Here is a 23,784-nt window from a genome sequence, read left to right on the forward strand (position 1 = left end):
CTCTGAAATCACCATGCAAGAATGCGGTCTTGACATCGAGCTGTTCAAGCTCTCAGTCCCTTCTTGCAACAATAGCCAGCAACAATCTGATGGAAGCATGCTTCACCACAGGGCTAAAGACTTCATCAAAATCCACTCCTTGCTCCTGTGTGAAACCTGAAAGAGCAGGTTTGTGTCAGGTGTCGTTTCGAGCAAAGGATGTATCCTACTGATCAGGATGGAAGTCCCAGCTAAGCCTGAACCTGGTATCAAAAATTCCTCAACCCACTTCTACTGACTAGTATAGTGGATGTAAGGGTCGAATACCACAGAGATGATGCGTTTGGGTATCGTGGTGATATTCTGGAAGGTTTGGTTAGCTACCACGCTTTGGGTTGAGACTTAATCTAGGCTGGAATTTAAGATGGTACTCTACTGACTAAGGGTGGGAGAGATGTTTGACAGGCGACTGTGTACGTGAGAGTGGGGAACATGATGTTTCAGAAACATATGGAAAGTACGAGTTTACTATAAAAGGCTAAACGGAATATCAGAGGGAAAAAGAGGTAGTTAGGTGACTAGGCCTACAGATCTGAAAAGTAACGGCTGAAAAGTAACGGACAAAAGTAAAAGTGGTTAAAAAGTAAAAGTGGTCCCAAAATGGATGGGGATGTATTCTTCTTCAACACGAATCAATTCAGATCAGCAATTCCAGACTTATCACCATAGAAACACAGATTAACAACTTCATGAACACAGATCTACAATTAAAACTTCAAATCAAAAGATCAAACACCGAAACTGCAACTAAACTTACTGGGTGACATGCAAGGTGGTAGAAACTACGTAAACTAGGCCTTCACACTTAACCATTTCAGATCTAAAATCTAACAGCAAACTGAACTCATAAACTCAGATCTATCAATTCGGAAATGAAAACATGCTCGCAATAACTGGAAATTACCGTAACAACTGGATCTAAGCTATCTAGCCAGAAAAGAACGAAATCAAACAAGAACCGATGCAAAAAAAACAGCTTCGTATCATAAAATCATTTGGATCGCAACTAAGACTTTAAAGTAAGCAAATATTGAACGTGCAACCGATCCAACGTAAGAAAACAAAGTGCGATTAACTAAGAAAGTAAGTAAAGATTGTTTTGCAACTCCGGGCGATGAAACTGTTAACACTACGAAACACGCTGACTGGAACGAGAGGATGGGGAACTCCGGCGAACTGCTGAGCTTCAGGTGACCATGGCTGTGGCGAGGAACGAGAATATGAAGGATAATGCTGAAGGATTGATCTACCGAAGAGAGATTTCTAACTAAGCGTAGGAGTTGATGAACTAATTGATGATGATTCTCTCGCCAAGTGGCTTCCTTTTATAGAGAGGCCTCCCTTGATTTTTAGGGTAGACTCTCTTCATTAAATGACTCTTTTGCCCCTTGCTTGCGGCTGATTTTCCCAGCTATCCTTCTTCTCCATCTCGAGCATTTTTGACATGCATCCTAGTCAGTATTGCACCCTACTGACGCCCTTTTCACCTGAATTATCCGAACATTCCCATACTGGCTAGAACACTTTCCCTGCACACTTTAGCAACTGTTTTGCAGATATATACCAATTATGCACATTATACTGACCAGTAACCAAGGCCTAGAATACGACTTATCAAAACCCCTTGCCACCAACCTTGCTTTGAATCTTACTCCATCCTCCTCAGCAACCTCAATCTTCTTCTTAAAACCCATCTACAACTTACAACCCTTCTCCCATCTGGTTTATCTACCAAGACCCATGTTTCATTCTTTAACAGAGATTCGATCTCCTCAATCATAGCTTGCATCCACTTCTCCCATTCCTTGCTTTGCATGGTTTCATTGTATGAATTTGGCTCTGAGTACTCAACCTCTTCAGCCACAATCAAAGCATAGAATAGAAACTCAGCATCTGAATACTTTGCTGGTGGTTTGATGGTCCTTCTAGTTTTGTCTCTGGCAAGATTCCAACTTCTCAAGTTCTCTGGTTCAGGCTGCTGGGGGCCATGTTCAACCGATGGTGGATCAGGTGGATCCTGTGGCTGGCTCTCAGGCTGACTCTCAGGCTCCACCTCAACTGCAGTAGTGGGCTCATTAACACATAATCACCAGAATCATCTGTCTTCTTTCTGAAAGGCAACACACTCTCCCAGAAAATAACATCTCTACTGATGATTATTCTTGCATTCCCAGGCTCTATACACCAAAGCCTATAGCCCTTGACCCCTGGCTGATAGCCTAGCATAATGCACTTCAATGCCCGAGGCTCCAACTTCCCTTGCTTCACATGAGCAAAGGCTTTGCAGCCAAAAGTTCTTAAATCAGAATATCCACCATAGCTTCCATACCATTTGAAATCTGGGGTATCTCCATCAATACTAGATGAGGGACATTTATTTATCAGCTTGACAGCAGTGGAGGCTGCCTCTGCCCAAAATTTCTTCTCCAATCTTGCAGCAAGAAGCATACTCAAATTCCCTCAGCACACCATTCACTAAACTTTCTAAAGGCCTCTGATTTCTCTTTTAACACATACAGCCATACTTCCTAGAGTAGTCATCAATAATACTCATATAATATCTTCCTCCCCCAATAGATTTCTCTTGAGAAGACCCCCACAAATCACTATGTGCATAGTCTAATGGCTTTGAGGAAGTTGATTACCTTTTGGATATGGCATTTTCTTGGCCTTGCCTAGTATGCATTCCTCACATGGGGCTGCTTTATCTTTATCATTGCAGTGTAAGATTCCCTTTCTAACCAGCTCTTTTACACTGCCAACCGATGGATGGCCAAGCCTGCTGTGCCACTGACCCAGATTGATGGAAGTAATATTGTAGGCCTCTGCACATCCCTTGCTGCAGATCAGTGCTGTCAAATAATAGAGACTGCCTCTCCTTTCTGCTCTCATGAGCACCTTCCCAGCCTTACACACTTCAATCCTCCCATCCACATAAGAAAATGAGCACCCCTTCATCTCTAAGAAGCCAAGTGATATCAAATTCCGCTTCACATCTGGAATATATCTAACACCATTCAGAACTATCACAACCCCTTTGTTACCCCTCAATTTCACTGAGCATATGCCCTTTATGGAGCATACCTGGTTATTACCAAGGATGACAGATCCACTGGCCTCTTTAACATCTTCAAACCAGTCAAGATTCGGGCACATAAGAAAACTACAGCCCGAGTCCATGATCCAAGATCCAGTGATCTCAGTGTCTATTACATTCAGAACTTCATGGACCTCCTCATCTTCCACAACCTCTACTGAGTTGACAACCTTCCCTTCACTCTTTTGCCTTCTCTTCCAAGCGAAGCAATCTCTCTTCAAATGGTCAGGTTTCTTGCACCAATGGCATGAACGAGTCTCATTTTGGCCAGATGATCCAGCCTTGAAGGAATCTAGAGGTTTCTTGAACACCTTCATGCCCCTGAACTTCTTGATGTTGAGGCTCTCTGCATTCTGATCAGTGAACCTCGACTCACCCTTTTGAAGCTCCTTTGCTCTCAATGCAGTCTGAACTTCCAAAAGAGTGATGGTTCTGTCGCGACCATACAAGAAGGCATCACGAAATTGATCAAAAGAATGTGGCAGCGCATTAAGCAGTAGGATGGCCTTATCCTCATCGTCTATCGAGACATCAATATTCTCGAGATCATCCACTGCCTTATTGAAGTCTTCAAGCTGCTCCAATACCCCTTTTCCCTCCAAGAACTTGTAAGAGTACAGGCGCTGCTTCATAAACAACCTGTTTGCAAGAGATTTCGTTAGGTAAAGATCTTCCAATTTTATCAAAATACTCGCTGCAGTCTTCTCCTTCGCGACTTCGCGAAGAACCTTATCTCCAAGGCTCAACACGATCGCGCTATGTGCCTTTGCTTCAATCTCGGCTTTCTTAGCAGCCGCCTTCTCATCCACGGCCGCTTTCCCCTTTTCTCCCTCTTCTTCAACCGATAAAGCCGATGCCAAGCCTTGTTGAATCAACATCGCTCGCATCTTCATTCTCCACAGAGCAAAATCATTTTTGCCCGTAAATTTCTCCGCCTCGAATCTGGAGGCCATCGTCTTCGTGAACTCGCTTCCAATCAAAGCATCAATCGCAATTCAAGAAATCGCCCTCTTCCCACAGACGGCGCCAATTTGTTGGAATTGTGGTGAAGTGTGTGTTGCGTGAGTTGAGATTGATGAACAAGAAGAGAATTCGAAGGAGAAAGAAAACTTATTGCTGAAAGAGAAAATTGCTGAGAGAGCTTACAAACTGAAAACAACGAATTGAAATAACAAACTAACAAACACAGCCTTTTAAATCTAACGGCTAGTTAGATCAACGGTTGAGATTAAAACTAAAAACTAACGAGCTGAATCCGACGGCTCCTGAAGCTCAAGCTCGAGTGAGCTCAATCTTCCACTCCTTGATCAATCCGATCATGACTGCAGTGAACTTGAGTTATCAAACTCACACTTCTCAATCACCCAATCCAATCCGTGTAGAGAACGATATCTTTGGTAATTTTAGAATGGACATTTGATAGTTTTAGGCAGCTAATAAATTCCATGGTCATTAAAGAAATACACTCGGCTGTTGATTAAATGGTAATATTTATACACAAAATAATAAGATTGAAGTATTAAAAAGGTAATAAGCTGCATCGAGTAAGAAGAAAGATGACTCCTAGTATTAGTAGTTCGTTATAATTGGTTTCTTAGTTACTTTTCACAAACACCTAAAACTACCAAAGTGTTTTCAACAATCAGAAAGATTAATACAGGCTGCCCTTCGTCAAGGTCAGTAATCAAAGGATTAACACACCGATAAAAGCTACCATTAAAGGTTAGTGATTACAGACGATTTGCAAAACAAACATTTGGATTTGGATTGATTGTTGTCATCATCATATCAGTAGTCACCTTCCCCAGTCATGTCGATCAGTAGTAAGCTTGCTGGTAAACCGGTGCCATCCCGTTACTGTATCCTCCATATGCTGGGAAGCTCACGGGAGAGACAGGGTACGACCCGACGATGGCAGGAGGGGGGGCCTCTGGGGAGTATACGTACGAGGGGCTTCTGCTACTGTGCCCGTAGACGCCTGGCACCGCTGGGACTGCAGTAGGAGAATACTGGGTGTGTGACCTCACGTATGTTGGAGGAGACGGGAACGACGAAACGTAGGCATTGGTTGAACGGCCAGCCTTGGCGGGAGGCATGGGCCCTCCGGTGCTGGCGCGTGTTCTCTTGGCTGCTGGGCTGGCTGGCTTCTTCTTCTCGATCTTGACCTTCTCTAATTGCTCGAGGCGCTTCTTCAGGTCTTGGGGTGGGAACTCGGCCTCGAGTTTGTATTCTTCAATGCACTTGAGAACAGCACGGATGGCTGATTGCTCTTTCTTTGCAGCCATATGCTGTTAGAAGAAATGGAGTTGATGAACATTGAAAAATTTGATAAAAGATAAAGAGAGAGTGGTAGTGTACTCTGCCAAACTTCCAAGTTAAGAACGAATCTCTCACCGATGCACGGCCAGAATTGTTGGGGTCCTCCAAGATTGATGTGGCTGTCTTTTTTGCATCTTTCAGAAAAGCCTTCAATAGCGGGACAGGGGGGAATTTGTCTGCTAGACCGACTTCATATGTAAAGTGAACGGCGTCAACTTGTTGTCCCCTTCCAATCAATTCTTCAATCATATCTGCACAACAGTTATCAAAGCATTGAGACACTACATATATTTCATATGCATTCGATGAACTTAGATCGCACACCAGGTGTTCCTAGCGTTCGTTCTAAAAATAGACAGCACACGCAACATGAAAGGCTTTTAAACAAAATATAACGTATGCAAAGCAAATAGCATATAATATTTAATTCATGGATTTATAATAGACTCATTTTGGAAAAAGATGAAAGCTTGGAAGAAATAATAAATTAATAGCAGTATAGAAAGGAGGAAAAGTAAAAAGTTGAAGCATAGAAAAAATAGCAGTATAGAAAGGAGGAAAAGTAAAAAGTTGAAGCATAGAAAAGAGGAAAAGTAAAAAGTTGGAATGATTTAAGAGCATCATCAATGGCGCGAAATTCCCAAAAACACCTTCTGCCACGTCATACGGACATCTCACTGCACTGCCACGTCGTAAGGACTTCCCAATGCACAGTGACGGACATCCCCATGGACTTCCCGCAATTAATAAAACCACAAATTCACAAATTAAACAATTTTCAGAATTAAAATTTCGACACAAATAGGGGGAAAAATCCATTAAATAAAAAAAAGAAAAGTACATTTCACCAAATTAAAAAAAACATTTCAATAATTAAAAACTACATCAACGACGACCGCTCCGTTGCCATACTTCTTCAATAATATCGTTCTGGAGCCGAACATTGGTTTGTCTTTGGCGCATGTCGACAAATGCACGGACTCGATCGACATCGTCATGGGGTATCCCCATGCGTACATTGCTAGTGGCCACGCCGTGGCTTGGACCCGCAGCACCAACATCATCATTGGTCCAATCAGTCAGTGCTAGACCTTCATCTTCGACAATCATGTTGTGCATGATAATACATGCGTACATGATGTCGGCGATGTTGTCAACATACCACAGCCATGTTGGACCTTTCACTGCCGCTCATCGAGCTAGGAGCACACCAAATGCCAGCTCCACATCTTTGTGCGCTGCCTCCTAGTGACCCGCAAAATATATCTTCTTTTCATCTGGTGGGCATCTGATCGTCTTCACAAAGACGGGCCACATAGGGTATATCTCATCCGCCAAATAATAGCCCATATTGTGTTGGTTGTCGTTGGCGACAAAACTGACGGCCGGACCAACGCCCATGCACTGCTCGTTGAAAAAGGGCGACGACTGGAGGACGTTGATGTCGTTGTTAGACCCGGCTACTCCAAAATAGGCATGTCAAATCCACAGTCGGTAGTCAACTACCGCTTCAAAGATCATCGTGGGATTCTTAGCCTTGAGACCAGTAGTGTACATCCCTTTCCAGGCAGTGGGGCAGTTCTTCCATTCTCAGTGCATACAATCTATGCTACCCAACATCCTTGGAAACCCGTGCTGATTCCCGTGCATATCCAGCAGAGCCTTCCGAAGATACCTATCCCCGAATATCACCCTAACGCCCTGACAAAAATACTTCAGGCAATCGCGGGCAGTCGTCTTGCCGATGTGGAGGTACCCGTCGAACATATCAGCCGCGCCTCCGTATGCCAGCTGCCTGATTGCGACAGTGCACTTCTGAATCAGCGTGTGGCCGGGTTTACCAGCCGCATCCTCCCGCACCCTGAAATACCCGTATCGACGCTCCAAAGTGCCCACGATACGCAGAAAGAGCAGACGATGCATCCTAAACCGTCGCCGGAACAGGTTCTCCCCAAACCGTGGCTCCGGCGCAAAGTAATCCTCATACAACCGAGCGTGGGCAGCGAGGTGGTTCCGGGGTATTATAGTTCGACGATGGAAGGGTCGAGGTACCGCCGGCGCCAAGGCCGCTTGTTCCTCCCTCTCCGCTGATTCCCGCACACGTGCATGAATCAGACGCATCATGTGTTCATAATGCCCACCACTACTACTACCACTACCACTACCAGCCATTCCAGATATATAAAAGAAATGTAGAGAGAGAAACTTGTTAAAACAAGTGGTGCGAATGAAATGCAGCTCAACGAGTCGTATATATAGAAATTTAAAAAAAATTAATGCAATAAACGGGAATTCCGCGCGGACGTCCGTGGGAGTCAACGCAATGGCGGACGTCCGCACACCCGTCGCGACGGAATTCTGCGTAACGCCGCGGAACTGCCGTGTCCTCGGCGGAATTCCGTATCTGTGCATACCATGCACAATGGCGGACGTCCGCTGCGGAATTCTGGCACGCCGGTCGGAATTCCGCCGGGACGGGCGCCGTTGTTGATGCTCTAATGGGCAAAGAGGTGGTGGAATGCCTCGATTTTATCAAAAGATTACTTCATATTAAAAGTACTAGTATTAAAAAAGGAAAACAAGTCATATTTCTCCTCCCTCTACACAAAACAGATTCACAACCATCGTCGCCCCAGCAGTTGCTCCAGTTGCCCCGACCGCCCAGAGCGCGCCCCGACGGCGCCCCACGCTCGGCTCACCCATGTTGGGGCGAAGCCGGCCTCGATCATGGCGACCCGCGACAATTATCAAAGATCGGTTTCTTGAGATCTACCCTCACCTCCTCCTAAACATTGATTGTGCCATCTCAAAACAGGCGTGAGACAACTACTAACTTGTACGGTATAACCATATCCCTTCCCTGCGATACCAACAGACTACGATATGTTTACTCAAATCCTCAGAAACATCACCATTTCCCCCAAATTTAAGCCTGGACATGAGATCAAGTTAACCAAAAACCTAATTCACAATACAGATTCCACAGCAAAGCCAAATTCTTAAATCAACTAGCACCCTCTAATCTACAATTGTTCCACTAAATTCACGCATAAAAATCATGAAATGAGCAGCTATAACTACACAAGAAGAACCGATCGAAACAAAAATTTTACCGGGCATCTTATCACCAAGGCCGAGAGAGACAGCGAGCTTCGGCATCTGCTTCCTCCACGCGGAGGCGACGACGAGCTTCCTGTACAAATCCACATCCGCCTCCTTCACAACCCCGAACGTCACCAAATGCTGCAAAAAGGTGTGCACATCAGGCGTCTTCACATTCTCAATTCCACCCCTCTCCTCGAGGCTCTTCTTCCACACCTCCGCTATCTCCTCCGCCTTCCCCTTGATGCTCGGCGTCACCAGCATCCTCTCCTTCCCCAGCACAGGATCCACCATCACCGGAATCAGCGACTCCAGCAGCAGCACGCACGCCCACCCCAAATCATAGCTATTGCTATTGCTCGCGCTGCTCGCCACAGGAAACACCTCCGAGATCGCCTCCAGCACGAATCGCGGCGGATCGACGCAGCTGGAGAGGGCTTTCGGCAGCGCCGACCGGAACAGCTCGATCTCCTTCTTCCGCGAGGTCACGAAGATCCAGAACTCCTTCGCCGCCATCCTTCGGCAGAAACCCCTCAATTTCATCAGCAAACCCTCGGAATCGTCGACCTCCGCCTCCGCCTCCTCGCCGGAGAAGGAGATCGACATCTTCGTGGCCTGCTCGAGCGTCTCGTAGGCGATGGAGAGCGATCTCGAGATGGAGGACTCGCGCGATTCGAGCGCGTTGAGCGACTGCTGCGTCTCCTGCGATAGGGCTTCCACCTTGGCCTTGAGCGCGTCGGATTTCCTGATGAGGTCCTGCTCCAGGGAGGTGAAGTGGTCGGAGAGCTCCTTCCAGAGGAGAGTGCAGCTCGTCATCAGTGAGGTCTGCCGCTGGAAATCGTCGAAACTCGGCGGGGGCTGAGTCGACTCGCCCGGATCGGGTAGCGAGCCCATTGCGAGAGATGGCGGATAAACAATTTTGTCAGAGAAGTCGTTTCGGAATTAAATTAAACCCTAGGGAAATTGGAGAGAGAGAGAGAGAGAGAGAGAGAGGGAGGAGTGAGAAAGTGCTGGTGGTGAAGATAAAGTTGGGTAGAGAAAATTTGTAATGCAGAGAGAGAAGGGGGAATGTACGGAGACTACCGACGTGGCGGATTGTGAAGGTGACAGGTGTTAATTATCGGGTAAAACTAATGTGTTGAGCTGGTTGAGGCTAACGTGATTCTAAATTTTTGGATTTAAGACTAATCTAACAAGATAATCAGAGTATTAGATTATGACTCTATTGATGAACCAAGAAGAATAATTGAGAGCAATATGAAATCCGTAGATGGTGCCGTATAATTGATGGTATATATTATTATAGTCTACGGAGACAAGAATGTCAGACACATGTAATGGTAGAATGCATGGAAATTCGAATCATCTTTGTCTGGATAAAATTAACTAAGAGCATCCACGACCGTGCTCTTGCCAGCGAGTACAGTTGTGAGCCCGACGCCATTATTCATGTCCGCTCTCTAGCAAGAGTACAACACCCACAGTTGTGCTCTTCCGCAAGGCGAACACAATTCAATTTAAAATTCAATTAAACAAAAACATTTCCATAATATTAAAATTCATTAAAAACCACAATAGATATTACAAATTACAAATAAAATAAAAAAGACATAATTAAAATCTTAAAAATTAAAAATTACATGATTAAAATACTAAAATTTTAAAATTACATAATTATTGGCTAATATGTTGTAGGGTACGAGAGAATGAAGATGAAAATGTATATGGGAGAATGAAGATGAGAATGGATATAGGAGAATGAAGATGGGAATTGTGTAGTTTGATGTGAATTTTTTGGTGTGAAAGTGGATGTATTTATAGATGAAATAGTGTATTTTTGGGGAAAAAAATAAAAAGTGGTAAAAAACGGTAATAAACGGATATTTTTTTTGGGAAGTGATTTTTTTAATCGGTTTTTTTAATTAAAAACCGATTTTTAATTAAAAAAATTCAAGCTGCTCGATGCATCGAGCAGCGTCGTGCCAGCGGCGCGGACGGACACGGGTTGGACTACGACCGCTGTGGATGCTCTAAACATCCAATTAGCTGTCGGTATCTATTGAATAAGTATACATCGGTATAATCGTATTGTACATATCGATCAAGTAATTCAATAATAGTTGAACCTCAATATAATAATAATACTAATAATATACTACTACATTTGATTTGTCGGTAGAAATACAAATACATCAATTAAGACTATTATTTAAAGATGGTCAAATGAGGTGGGAGGGTCTGCTTATTATCAAAGCAGGTATTCAGGGAGTCAAGGACAAATAAATATTGTAATGAGTTAACAAACAAGTTAGGCCATCCACAACGCTGTTCCTATACCGTTCCTAAATCGTTCCTTAAACCACTATTTGAGGGTCCCACTGTACTTTTTTACTCCATTCCTTAACTAAGGAACGGAATCTGCAACCCTCGTTCCTTAACCGTTCCTTAACCGTTCCTTAAATTACTATTCATTCAATTTCATTTTTTTTTTAATTTCAACTCAATTCAATTAAAAAAACAAACACATTTTATTAAAAAACACACAACATTAAAATAAAGTTACAACTTAAACTTAAAAAAATAAAAAGCACACAATTAAAATCATAAAAAAATAAAAGTACACAATTTTAATAATTTCATCCGCCAAAGTTTGCCCAAATGTGCTCAATTAGATCATGTTGGAGTTGAGTGTGGGCGCTAGAGTCGCGTGTCCTTGCACGAATAGATAACCGTTCTTGTATAGACGGATGCGCTCCACTTCGAGGCGGACTACTTGCGGTTGAGCTTCCGGGGGATTCGGGGTCGAACCAATTTCCCGCCTCGGGTCCTTCGTCTTGGACAATCATGTTGTGCAAGATTATGCACGTATACATGATGTCGACCATGTTCTCCATGAACCACGTACGAGCCGGGGACCCCGAAGTACGCGTGCCAGATCCCTTCCATAAATACTATAATAATAATAATAGTATCTACGTCGTTGCATAAACTACTAATTAATCAATAAAATCGTAGAGATATTTTAAAAATTATTCCCGGGCTGCCAAAGTATTCGCGATGTGGAGAAATAACAGTTTCCCCATGCGGAAACGGCGACGGAAGTACGTATCTCCCCAAACTGGGTTATCGCAGAAGTAGTCGCGTACTAACCTTGCGGCGGCTTCCTCCCGGTTACGATGGATGTACGTACGGGAGCGACGTTGGGGCGGAGCGGCTTCTTCCGCCTCCCGTCGTCGATCTTCTTCAAGTGATTGTTCCAATATTTGACGCATTTGTTCATAAGGATCCATTAGTTTGATTAAATTTGGGAGAAGGAAAATAGAGTTGATTTGAGATGAAAATTGGGGTGGAAATAGAGAGAAATAGATGTGTGTTTGTGATTGAAATGAGTATGAAATAGGAGTATTTATAGAGTAAATAAATAAATAAATAAAAAACCAAACGGCTATAAAATTAACGGTCTCATTACCGTTAATAAAAAAAAATTTTATTTTTTTTTATTAAATTCGAATTTTTTTTTAAAAAAATGAATTATTGCGTCATCGGGACGAAGCCCACTCGCGGGGCAGCGAGTGGGCTTCACGCGTCGAATGGGAGTCCGCCACGTCGCCTCGGCGCGTGGCGGAACGTTTCGTTCCGCGTTCCGGAGGAACGAAACGCGGCACGGCATGGGAACGGTGGCGGCACGGAATGGCGACGGAACGCACGCTACAACGCGTGCCGCCGCGAAACCGTTCCTCCGGAACGGCATAGGAACGGCGACGGCACCGCGTTGCGGGTGCTCTTATAGTAGTCCTAACTTAATTGATTGATTTTTCATGAGTAATTTGCATCTAAAAATATTTGTTGTATAGACAGCGCAAGAAAATACTTATTAATTCTGAATACGTTAAATTACACTCTGAAAGGTAGGTATAAAAAAAATAAAATACTACTCCCTCCGTCCCGGGCTACTCGCTCATTTCCTTTTCGGCTCGGAGATTAAGGAATGAGTGTATAGGAAAGTCAAAAATGACGGCTGCAGGTGAAATTTTTTACTAAAAATGGAAAGAGTGCAAGTAACTTGGGACGCCCAAAAAGGAAATAAGTGCGAGTAGTGCGGGACGGAGGGAGTATAATTCTAGTATTTTATAGTATAAGAATGTATTGAGAAAGATACGAGTTTGAAATTAAGGAAACCAAGTTAAATTCGGAATTTCAAAAATTTGTTGACTGACAAAATATTCAGTTTGCTATCTATGACTATGACTAAGGAATAAAACTCGCAATCAGCATTTTTAGATAACAATTTTTTTCATAGAATTTTATATAATAATGAATTATCTATCCCATCAAACATGTAAGCTACTGCTAGTGAGTAAGATGTTCTGCACTTAATAAAATTTCCATAGGCTAACAAATCAACAATTAGTATTTGATTCATGAACTCATATATGTATAATTAATCAACATTCAAAGTGCCTGCAGGGATGTAGTGCAGTTGGCAACGGAGGGACAGATTTTGCTGCAATCAACCTTCAAAGTTTGCATAAATAATTATGAAATGATAATATAGATAGGGACAGAGTAGGCTGTAGGTACATACTAGACCATTTCCAATTAGGCCATCCACAATAGGAATAGTCCAGCAATAGCCCAGTCATAGCCTAGCCACAAACTCCTCCTACCACATCATCAACACTAAAAATTCTCATGCCACATCATAAATAGCCCAGTCATAGCCTAACCACATCATAAATAGCTCAGCCACATAAATAGCCACATCACTAACAACAATTATATAAAAATGAAATAATTAACAATCACACAATATACGGAATTTAATTTACAAGACATATACGGGAAACATTAATAAAACTATTAAAATTTTAAAAAGTACAATAATTTAAAAAAAAGTACAATAATTTAAAAAAATTATAATAATTAACAAAAAATACAATAATTCACTCCCCTGCTCCGTCGTCGTCTCCTCCGTCGTTGTCGGCACCATCGCCTCCGCCTCCGCCTCCGTCGCCGCCGCCTCTACTCCCGGCGGCTTCCCTCCGTGCCGCCTCCAAATCCTCCTGCATGCTCAGGAGCAATGTTTGAAGCAAACTCTTCTCCACGGGGTCCACCGCCGCCCGCCATTCGGCCATCGTCTTGACCATCTGAGCGCGCGTTTGTTGACGCGCGAAGAATTTGAGATCCGCTGTGGATTGGCCAAGGGGGGATGCCGACTGGACCTCCTGGGAACCCCCGGCAACCCCCCTCGCCTCCCGTTGAGCCCGTTTGTGCCCAACCGGGCGAGTTCGGCGAGCGAACGAACGAGGGGTCGGGCCCTCCTGGGCCGTCTCGGGGAGGTCGTGGGAACCACTGCTGCTGCCGCTGAAATCACCGGTATAGTTCAGCCGTTGCTTCTTCGGCCAGCCAGCGTCGACACCTACTCGGAACTTCTCGGAGTCGTTCAGCACAAGATAGCAGTTCCAGTAGGTGAAGTCCTTATACACCCCCTTCAGGGGGAAGGCTTTCTCCGCTATCCTCCTGCAGTCTTCCTCCGTTTGGCCACTGCTCATCGTGCGGAGGGCATTGGTGTACAAGCCCGAAAATCGGGAGACCGCAGCCCTGATTCGGTCCCACCCCTTCCGGCAATCCTCCCCGGTGCATCGCCTCCCCTCCGGGCAAAACCTCTGGTAGGCTGCTGCTATCTTGCCCCACAAGTTGATGATCCTCTGGTTGTTCGAAACGAGAGGATCGTCGCAAACACTCACCCACGCCTTGGACAGCGCGACGTTCTCCGCGTCCGTCCACCCCCTCCGTACCGAGCTGTCGTCCTCACCCAGCTGCGAGGACTCGCCGACCCTCTTCCTCTTGCTTTTCTTCTTTGGGGCGCCACGACCCCGCCCTGCGCCCCCCGTTTGAACTGGAGCATCCGGAACACCGAGAAGATCTAACTCCAATTCATCGAAGGAGAAAGTGTCAAATTGGGGCAACGGCTGCGCCTCCGTTAGGGTCGATGTGTGCGACGAACCAGTCGAAAAATCAAAACTGGGGCGATAGACGTCCCCCGGCGTCCCCTGTGTTGCCGGGGATCCCCCCGCCGTCCACTGCGTCGCCGGTACCCCCCCGGCGTCCCATGTGTTGCCGGGGATCCCCCCGTCGTCCACTGCGTCGCTGGTACCCCCCCGGCGTCCCTTGCTTCACCTGTACCCCCCCGGGCATCATCTGCATCCCGGGTGCCCACCCTTGCATCGCCGGAAACCCCCCCGGCAGACTCGCCCCCGGCTGGCATCCCGGGCATCATCTGCTGTCACGGGTACATGTTGTAGTATGGTGGCATCTGCCTCCATCCACTTCCCACGGGGACCGGGGGAGTTTGACCTTGAGACCCACTACTCCCTGAAGTAGGCTCGTTGTTGAGATCCATTTACCGTTGTTGATCTTGTACAGAAATTTAGATAGAGGGAGTACTCGTTAAAACAAGTGGTGCGAATGAAAATGACGTGCAAGACGCGTATATATAGTGTTTCGAAAAAAGAAAAAAAATCGCGCTAGGCGGTGCGCTAGGCGATCCGGACGTTGCAATAGCGCCGAGCGGATCGCCCAGCGCACCGCCTAGCGCCACGGAACCGCCGAGCGCTAGGCGGTTTTTAATTCCGGAAACCGCTAGGCGGTTTTTAATTCCGGAAACCGCTAGGCGGTTGCAATAGATCGCCTAGCGCACCACCTAGCGCCGGCGCTCAGCTAAGCGGTGCGCTAGGCGCTATTGTGGATGGCCTTAATCACTAGTATTTGCTAGTTTAGTAAAGAAAATAAAATATATCCGAATGAATTTGCATGTGCATTTATTATAAACGCCATAAATATATCTTGAGATGTACGTCTAGAATAGGCATCATTTTAAAGTAAGAGTATATTAATTTGGAAATAGTTAATGATTGGTCTCGCACTTATAACATAATGATAATATATTTATTAAATAAAAATAACGTGCCCCAACTACAGGCACGATCATAAAAGCATCAACAACCGTGCTCTTGCCAGCGAGCACGGTTGTGGGCACGACCCCACTTTTTCTGCCTGCTCTCTGGCAAGAGCACAACACCCACAGTTGTGCTCTTCCGCAAGGACGAGCACAATTCAATTTAAAATTCAATTAAACAAAAACATTTCCATAATATGAAAATTCAATAAAAAAACTGAAATAACATTACAAATTACAAATAAATTTAAAAAGACATAATTAAAATCCTAAAAATTAAAAATTACATAATTAAAATCCTAAAATTAAAAAAGCCACTACTCGTTGCCGAATTTCGCCCACATGTGTTTGATTAGGTCTTCTTGTAGCTCAATGTGGGTTCGGGTATCGCGCATTGTGTGCCTTGTCTCGATCCTCTGGCCCACCGTCATATGCACACCATGGCGTGGGGGAGACCTCGCGGTTGAGCTTCCGACTTCATCCTCGTCGTAGAAGCTAGCCGTCCTCGGTCCTTCGTCGGCTATAATCATGTTGTGTAAGATAATACACGTGAACATGATGTCGGCGATATTATTCACGTACCACAGCCGAGCCGGGGCCTTCACAATGTTGAATCGAGCTTGAAGGACCCCGAAGGCTCTTTCGACGTCTTTCTGTGCGGACTCTTGACGCTGCGCAAAAAGAACCCGTCTCGGGTCGTGCGGGTTGCTGAGCGTCTTCACGAAAATCGACCACCTTGGGTAGATACCATCGGCGAGATAGTAACCCATGTGGTGTGTATTTCCGTTGATGGTGAAGTCGATCGCCGGTGCTACACCATTCATTACATCATTGAAGAGTGGTGAAGAATAGAGCACGTTCAAGTCGTTGTTGGATCCGGCAACGCCGAAATATGCATGCCAAATCCATAGGCGGTAGTCGGCGACCGCCTCAAGGATAAGTGTTGGGCCGCCGCCTTTGTGACCGCTTAAGTGTTGCCCCCTCCAAGCAGTCGAGCAATTCTTCCACCTCCAATGCATGCAGTCAATGCTGCCAAGCATTCCGGGAAAGCCATGGACTGATTCGTGAAGACATTTGAGGTTTTGAGTGAGAGATGAAGGTGTAGATAGTTTGTATGAGAATTATGAATGAGAGATGATTTGAAGTGATAAATGGATGATGAATGTGTGTATTTATAGATGATTTTGGGGGAAAAAAAATAAAAAAAATTCAAAAAATGGGCAAAAAAACGGCCATATTTTTTGGATTTGGAAAATATATTTTTTTATTTTTTTATCATTTTTTAAAATTAAATACCTAATTTTTAATAATAAAAAAATATTTCAAAGCCGTTGCCCAATCACGTGCCGCCACGTCGCCTGCTCGCTGGCACGGACGTGCTCTTCGCAGCGGCAGTGGCTGGCACGGACGGACGGACGGACGCCGTCCGTCCACCGCTGCGCATGCTCTAATACAAGCATGATCATAATACTTTTTGAGGGTTTGGCACAAGAGATATAATGTGGAAAATATATTACTACATATAATTAGATGAAATTAAGTTGAATACCTTTCTCTAAAAAGAAAGTTGTGATATTTCAATTGTGCCATTTAAGTTATGTGATTAGTATAAACCATTGTATATAGGTGTTGATTTTGGTTATTTGATTTTTATGGTGTGGGAATTTCGTAGCAAACCGGTCTCCATATAATTTCCGTCCAGTTAATTTTGATCTAAAACTGAACTAATCAAATTGAAAGTTTGAAACCATAAACTATTGTGTTGTATTAGTATTGTCTCGTATTTTAATTTTAGAAGTAAAATAATTAATTATGTAAGTTAAATATTCTAGCCTAGGAAAGGATGCGGTAAGAGAGCGTACATTGTAGGGGTTGTGTCCTGGGATAGAAATGGAAGAGAATGATGACGTAGTGAAAACACTAATCTGAAGAGAAGCCTAGAGTTGTAAATGTCATATAGTAAAGATAAATGGTGGTTCTATTTTAAAAAATAATGCAATTAGAGTGATATATCAAAAAAATGAAATCTTCCAAAATTAACTATTTATCGTTATATTAGAGGTGTTTTAGAATGTTTGTGATCAAGTAAATAATTTTCCAAACGAATGGATCATACTAAATAGTTATAATATGGGATGGAGGGAATACTTTATAAAAAACAAAGTTAATCCATAAACAAGTACACTAATTTCTTTTTAATCTTTTTAAATCACTTTTAACTTAATTGTAATTTTGTTAGAATGCTTATAAGTTAATTGCAAGTTTTCATAGATCAAATTATATATATCTAGTAAATAATCAAATCGATTGAATTGTCAATCAATATGTATTTCCTCCTTCTTAATTAAGTTCAGTCAAAATTATTAGGGGTAATTACATCACAAGACAAAATGTTTTATTAATATTTCAAATTAGTATAAAAAGTTTTAAGTTAGCATATATCATACAAAAAGTTTTATTAGTGTTTCAAATTAGTATATTCCGTCAAACAATACTAACACCGTTAACTTTTTCTTATTTTTCATCCTTCACTCCTCTTCAAACCACAATTATCATCTCAACATATGTGTACGATATACGATGTATGTATAGGTCGACATGTATAACAAATTATACGAGTGTAGGAGTATTAATTTATTTTATACTCTTGTATATATAGAGTAAGAAGATGAGGAAGAGAGGAGGAAATATAAGGACAAATTGTGTAATCTGTATTTTCATGTAGAGAGAGAAATATTCCGGAGAGGGAGAGGGAGAGGGAGAGGGAGAGGGAGAGGGAATTGTTGAAATTCGGCAACACAGCCAAAACCATCAAAAGCTAATACATGCCTTCATAGTAAACTCTCATCATATATTTCCTTTCGACTTCTGGCAAACATTTTCGCCGCAGCAAATCCCACGAGTTTCTGTATTGGGGATTTTTGGAGTGGAGTGAAGGATGAAAAATAAGAAAAATCATTTGGAGTGGAGTGAATGATGAAAAATAAGAAAAAGTTAACGGTGCTAGTGTTATTTGACGGAATATACTAATTTGAAACACTAATCAAACTTTTTGTATGATATATGTTAACTTAAAATTTTTTGTATTAATTTGAAACATTGATGAAACATTTCGTATGTGTGATGTAATTACCCCTTATTTTTAGGTATGGAGAGTAAAAAATTATGTTGAAAAGTAAGAGAAATAAATAAAATAGAAAAGATCAAGAGATAGTAAAGTATGTGATGGAATAAAATAAAAGTGATTGAATGTTTACTTTTTGTTAAAAATAAAATAATTTAAGTGAGTTAGATATCCCTAAAATAAATACGACTGAACTTAGTTTGGAAGGAAAAAGTATTATACTCAATAGAAAAAAAATTAAAAATGAAAAACGAAAAAAGAGATCTACTCCATCCATTCCATAATAGTTGAGTCATTTTTTAATTTCCGAACGTTCCATCATTATAGAGTCATTTCCATATATAGCAAATATTTACACTTTTTCTTTCACTTACTTTATTCCTCTTTTACTATATCCTCTCTACTTTTATATTTTTCCTACTTTATTATCTCATCACTTAGTATATTTAATATTCACTTCATAATCTCCATGCTGAAAAGAACTGACTCTATTAGTACTATGGAACAGATGAAATAGTAATTAATACCCCTTTCGCCCCTCTGTAGCTGAGTTGTATTTCTTTTTGGGTTGTCCCATTGTAACTTATCTGTTTCCTTTTTGGCAAAAAATAACTTTACTTTTTCTTACTTTATTAACTCTTTATCTTTCTAACTTTTTCCTTTTATACTTTATTATTCATTTATTTAACTCATTTAACACAATTTTTCTTAAATTTCGTATCGAAAAGAAACTGACCTTTAAAATGAGGGAGTATAAAAGGATTACACGAAAATCGAAGAATAAAAGTAATGAAAGTCTGCAAAGGAAGATAGGGCATGGCGGTAGTGTGGTGGCCCACTCATTCACTGACCACCACATGGCTGCAGTGCAGTCAAATAAAGAAAAGACGCGGTTAGAGCATCTGCAGCGGCGGACGTCGGACCGGCGTGTCGGATGTCCGCGCGGGACGTCCGCCATTAGGCATGGGAGGGACGGATGCAGACGTTCGCTGCGGACACCGCAGATCCGCGGCTTTCCGACGACGTCCGTCGGGACATCCGTCGTGACGTCTGCCATTGCGGGTTACCGGCGGACGTCCCGATTTTTAATTTTTTTTAAAAAAACTCTATATATACGGCTCGTTGAACTTCATTTCATAAGCACCACTTGTTTTAACGAGTTTCTCTCTCTCTACATTTCTTTTATATATCCAAAATGGCTAGTGGTAGTGGTAGTGGTGCGGGTGCTGATGACGTACGTCGGTGAATTAAAGAACAATTGCAGACCGTTACATCCAGGGAGATAAATCGGGTGATACAAGCAGCCTTACAGCAGCAGCAGCAGCCGTCGGCGGTACCTCGACCCATCCATCGTCGAACTATAGTACCCCGAGATCAGTGGCGTATCCAACATAGAACAAGGGGATACAATTGTAACCCAAAATAAGATACTAATAATATGTATTGAGATAAATTTGTTAAAAAGCCTCCCCGGTCCAGTGGTTTTGCTACTCATTTTCATAGCTCAGGTTCCAGGTTTGAATCCCCTTGGTTCATATTTTGATTTCTTTACCTTTCTTGTTTTGTTTTATGCTACATATTTCTTCACCTTTCATGTTTTGCTTTATTCTAACATATAAAAGCTCTGCGTATATCATATTACTTATTCAATTATTTTTTGTTTTAATTTTGTTGATACAATGTTTTACTTATTTCATGTTTTATTTTATTCAGATAATTAAAAATTTTATAGGCTTTTACTTCTTTTTTATTACTAGAATAATGAATTTACTTTTTTTGTTTACTGTTATTTAAACAATTGAAAGAATAGATGCATTATCTTTTTTATTAGTTAAAACAATTGAAAAAATTAATTTATATACTTCTTGATCAAATTTTCAAATAATCAAAAATTTACTTTAAACCTAATTTATGATTTTATCTATTTTGCAGCAATTATGTGCATATCTATATAAAACATTTACAAATAATAAAATATCGATAATTATTTTAAAGTAATTGACATTTTTCTTAAATTATTTATATCCACAAGGTTCAGTTCTAAAAACTTTTAATCTATTTTTTTAAAAAATTTACTCAAATAAATTATGTCAAAAAAATTTATTTCCAAACTATATAATTTATGTCTATATGCGACATTTGTATTTAAGAGAACAAAAAGGATTGTTAACTTCTATAACTATTTTTCGTACCCCCGAATAAAAAATCGTGGATCTGCCACTGCCCGAGACCACATCACTGCACACCGTCGATTGTATGAGGATGCATCGTCCGCTATTTCTGCGTATCGTGGGCTCTTTAGAGTGTCGATACGAGTATTTCAGGATGAGGAAGGATGCGGTTGGCAAACCTGGCCACACGCCCATACAGAAGTGCACTGCCGCAATCAGGCAGCTGGCATACGGAGATGTGGCCGACGTATCGATGAGTACCTCCACATCGGCGAGACGACTGCCCGTGAATGTCTAAAGTATTTTTGTGAGGGCGTTAGGGAGATATTCGGGGGTAGGTATCTTCGGAAGCCTACCCCCGAAGATTGCCAGGCTCTGATGGATATGCATGGGAGTCGGCCTGGGTTTCCGGGAATGTTGGGCAGCATAGATTGTATGCATTGGGAGTGGAAGAACTGCCCCGCCGCCTGGAAAGGGGTGTTCACTACTGGTTTCAAGGGCAAGAATCCCACGATGATCCTTGAAGCTGTAGCTGACTACCGGCTGTGGATTTGGCATGAGTATGTTGGAGTAGTCGGGTCGAACAACGACATCAACGTCCTCCAGTCGTCGCCCCTTTTCAACGACCAGTGCATGGGCGTTGGTCCGACCGTCAGTTTCGTCGCCAACGGCAACCAGCATAATATGGGCTATTATTTAGCGGATAGGATATACCCCATGTGTCCCGTCTTTGTGAAGACGATCAGATGCGCAACAGACGAAAAGAAGATCTATTTTGCGGGTCGTCAGGAGGCAGCGCGCAAGGATGTGGAGCGGGCATTTGGTATGCTCCAGGCTCGATGGGCGATAGTGAAGGGTCCATCACGGCTTTGGTATATTGACATCATCGCTGATATCATATACACATGTATTATCATGCACAACATGATTGTCGAAGATGAAGGTCCAGCACTGACTAATTGGGCCAATGATGATGCTGCCGGTCCAAGCCACGGCGTGGCCACCGCCAATGTACGTATGGGGATACCCCATGAAGAGGTCGATCGAGTCTGTGCATTTGCCGACATGCGCCAACGACAAGCTCATATTCGACTCCAGAACAATATAATTGAAGAGCTATGGACGCGGGGGGGGGGGGGGGGTGGGTCGTCGTTGATTTTATAATGTAATTTGTTTAGACTTTTTTTTGTTGAAATGTACCTTTTTATATTTTTTATTTAATGAAATTATCATTGCACTTTCTCCGTCCGTATTCGTGTCGAATTTGTTTAATTCCATAAATTGTTTAATTTGGTGAATTTGTGAATTTTTATTATTGTGGATGTCCTTGGGGATGTCCGTCATTGTATAGTGGGATGTCCTTATGACGTGGCAGTGCAGTGGGACGTTCTTATGACGTGAGAGGAGGTGTTTTTGGGAAGTCCGTCGGGATATCCGCCAGGACATCCGTCCCACTGTGGATGCTCTTATAGATACATAATCTTTGTCTTAATTTTAGTAACATAATTATATAGTTAATCAAATGAATAAATAATTAAAGTAGATAAATAACATTTTTAATCGTGAGAAATAAAATTTATAGTAAGATTTTTTTGCTCGAAAACACTCTAGACGCGACAAAATAGGCGGTTAATTTTCATAGGTTAATGTATGATTTGTCACTTGCTTTATTATTTCTTTATCAACTTTTTTATAGCTCACTTATTATCGGTAATGGTATGATTCACCCGTTCTGATGACAAAAGTATACTGATAATCTTTTTAATCACTAACCACATATCTATGGTAAATACAAGAGTTTGATCAATATCACTATATTATTGAAAGATAAGCTACTTCATACAGTTACAAGAGTTTTATCATTGTCCTCAGGGGCAGCGCAGTTAATTTCGGAGGGGCAGATTTGTATAAATGACCAAGGATCAAATCTCACTACTATCGTGTAGTTGCAACACCTCTCAGGCACAAGTGTGAAGCCTTAGGTGGTGGGCTTCTAGCAGGTAGGGGATTTAAAAAAATGTGTATTGTTCTAGTGGGCAAAGATCCTAACAATGGTATTATCCAAGCTCCTAATGATGGTATTCATATGTAAATCCAAGCTCAAATTAAACAAAAATCACAAAAACATGTTCGTAATTATTTCGTGATTTGAATAGTGGAGTAATAGTTTTACCAACTTGTTATTAGTTTATACACATAATAATATTAGATTATTAGTAATTTCGATTAAATTAGGTAAGTTATATAATATTGAAATACTATAAAAGTATGTTTCAAATTTGCATAACATGGCAAAATAATTTCTTACTTTTCATGAATTGAGATATTCATTTCGTACTTTATCCAAACCAAAACTCAATAATCAACATACCTTTTAAAATCTACAATATGGAGTAATATTCACTTTACAAATCCACAACAAAACTAAGTGGCGATGTAATAATTTTCACTTTTCATAACTTGAGATATTCAACTCGTAGTATACCCAAATCAAAACTCATGAATATACTCATACTTTATAAATATCTAGAATATGGAGTAATTTCCACTTTCTAAATCCACAACAAAACTAAGGCCTTGATGCAATAATTTTTTGTGTCCATGCACTACTAATCCAACGGCATGCGCACCTGCAAATTTTTTATAGCAAGAATTTAGATTTATACATAATGTACCATTAGGTATCATCCAAAATTTTCACTAGTACGTTTAAATTAATGTTGGACTTGAGAAAACGATATTGGATAATAAAATTTGAACTTATGCCGAATTTAATAAACAACTCCTGTATTAAAGTTGTGGTAATTTATGTTTTGACCTCAAAAGAATTTTGTTAGTACAGTTGTGAAATACTAGTATAATTCTATTTGGCTCTGTTGTTTCCCTGCACTACACATTAGAGGTGACAAATCGTACGTGTTGTGTCGACACGATAACGACACGACACGATATCAACAAACACGAACACGACCCG

At 42.0% G+C, this 23,784-nt stretch overlaps 1 protein-coding gene across 2 annotated transcripts; it reads right to left on the reverse strand.

Annotated features, from left to right (window-relative positions):
- Nucleotides 1-4,681: 4,681 nt before the first annotated feature.
- Nucleotides 4,682-9,584, reverse strand: LOC121777324 (FRIGIDA-like protein 4a). 2 transcript variants are annotated; one of them, XM_042174544.1, is made up of 3 exons: nucleotides 8,569-9,584; nucleotides 5,495-5,706; nucleotides 4,682-5,424 (listed from the first exon to the last, which is right to left on the reverse strand). In XM_042174544.1, exons 1-3 carry the CDS (start codon nucleotides 9,449-9,451, stop codon nucleotides 4,954-4,956), a joined length of 1,566 nt encoding a protein of 521 aa, XP_042030478.1. In that variant the 5' UTR covers nucleotides 9,452-9,584; the 3' UTR covers nucleotides 4,682-4,953. The 2 variants fall into 2 exon arrangements, with proteins under 2 accessions (XP_042030478.1, XP_042030479.1); XM_042174545.1 differs by having other exon boundaries at nucleotides 5,531-5,706; nucleotides 8,569-9,583.
- Nucleotides 9,585-23,784: the final 14,200 nt, after the last annotated feature.

Source organism: Salvia splendens, chromosome 18, assembly GCF_004379255.2.
Source record: "Salvia splendens isolate huo1 chromosome 18, SspV2, whole genome shotgun sequence".
NCBI lineage: Eukaryota > Viridiplantae > Streptophyta > Magnoliopsida > Lamiales > Lamiaceae > Salvia > Salvia splendens.

Coding starts and splice junctions, on each gene's coding strand:
- LOC121777324 (XM_042174544.1), bottom strand. CDS start 9,451: ATGGGCTCGCTACCCGATCCGGGCGAGTCGACTCAGCCCCCGCCGAGT. Junction 5,707..8,568: donor CCTTGGTGATAAGATGCCCG/GTAAAATTTTTG, acceptor ACTGTTGTGCAG/ATATGATTGAAGAATTGATT. Junction 5,425..5,494: donor TAACTTGGAAGTTTGGCAGA/GTACACTACCAC, acceptor TTCTTCTAACAG/CATATGGCTGCAAAGAAAGA.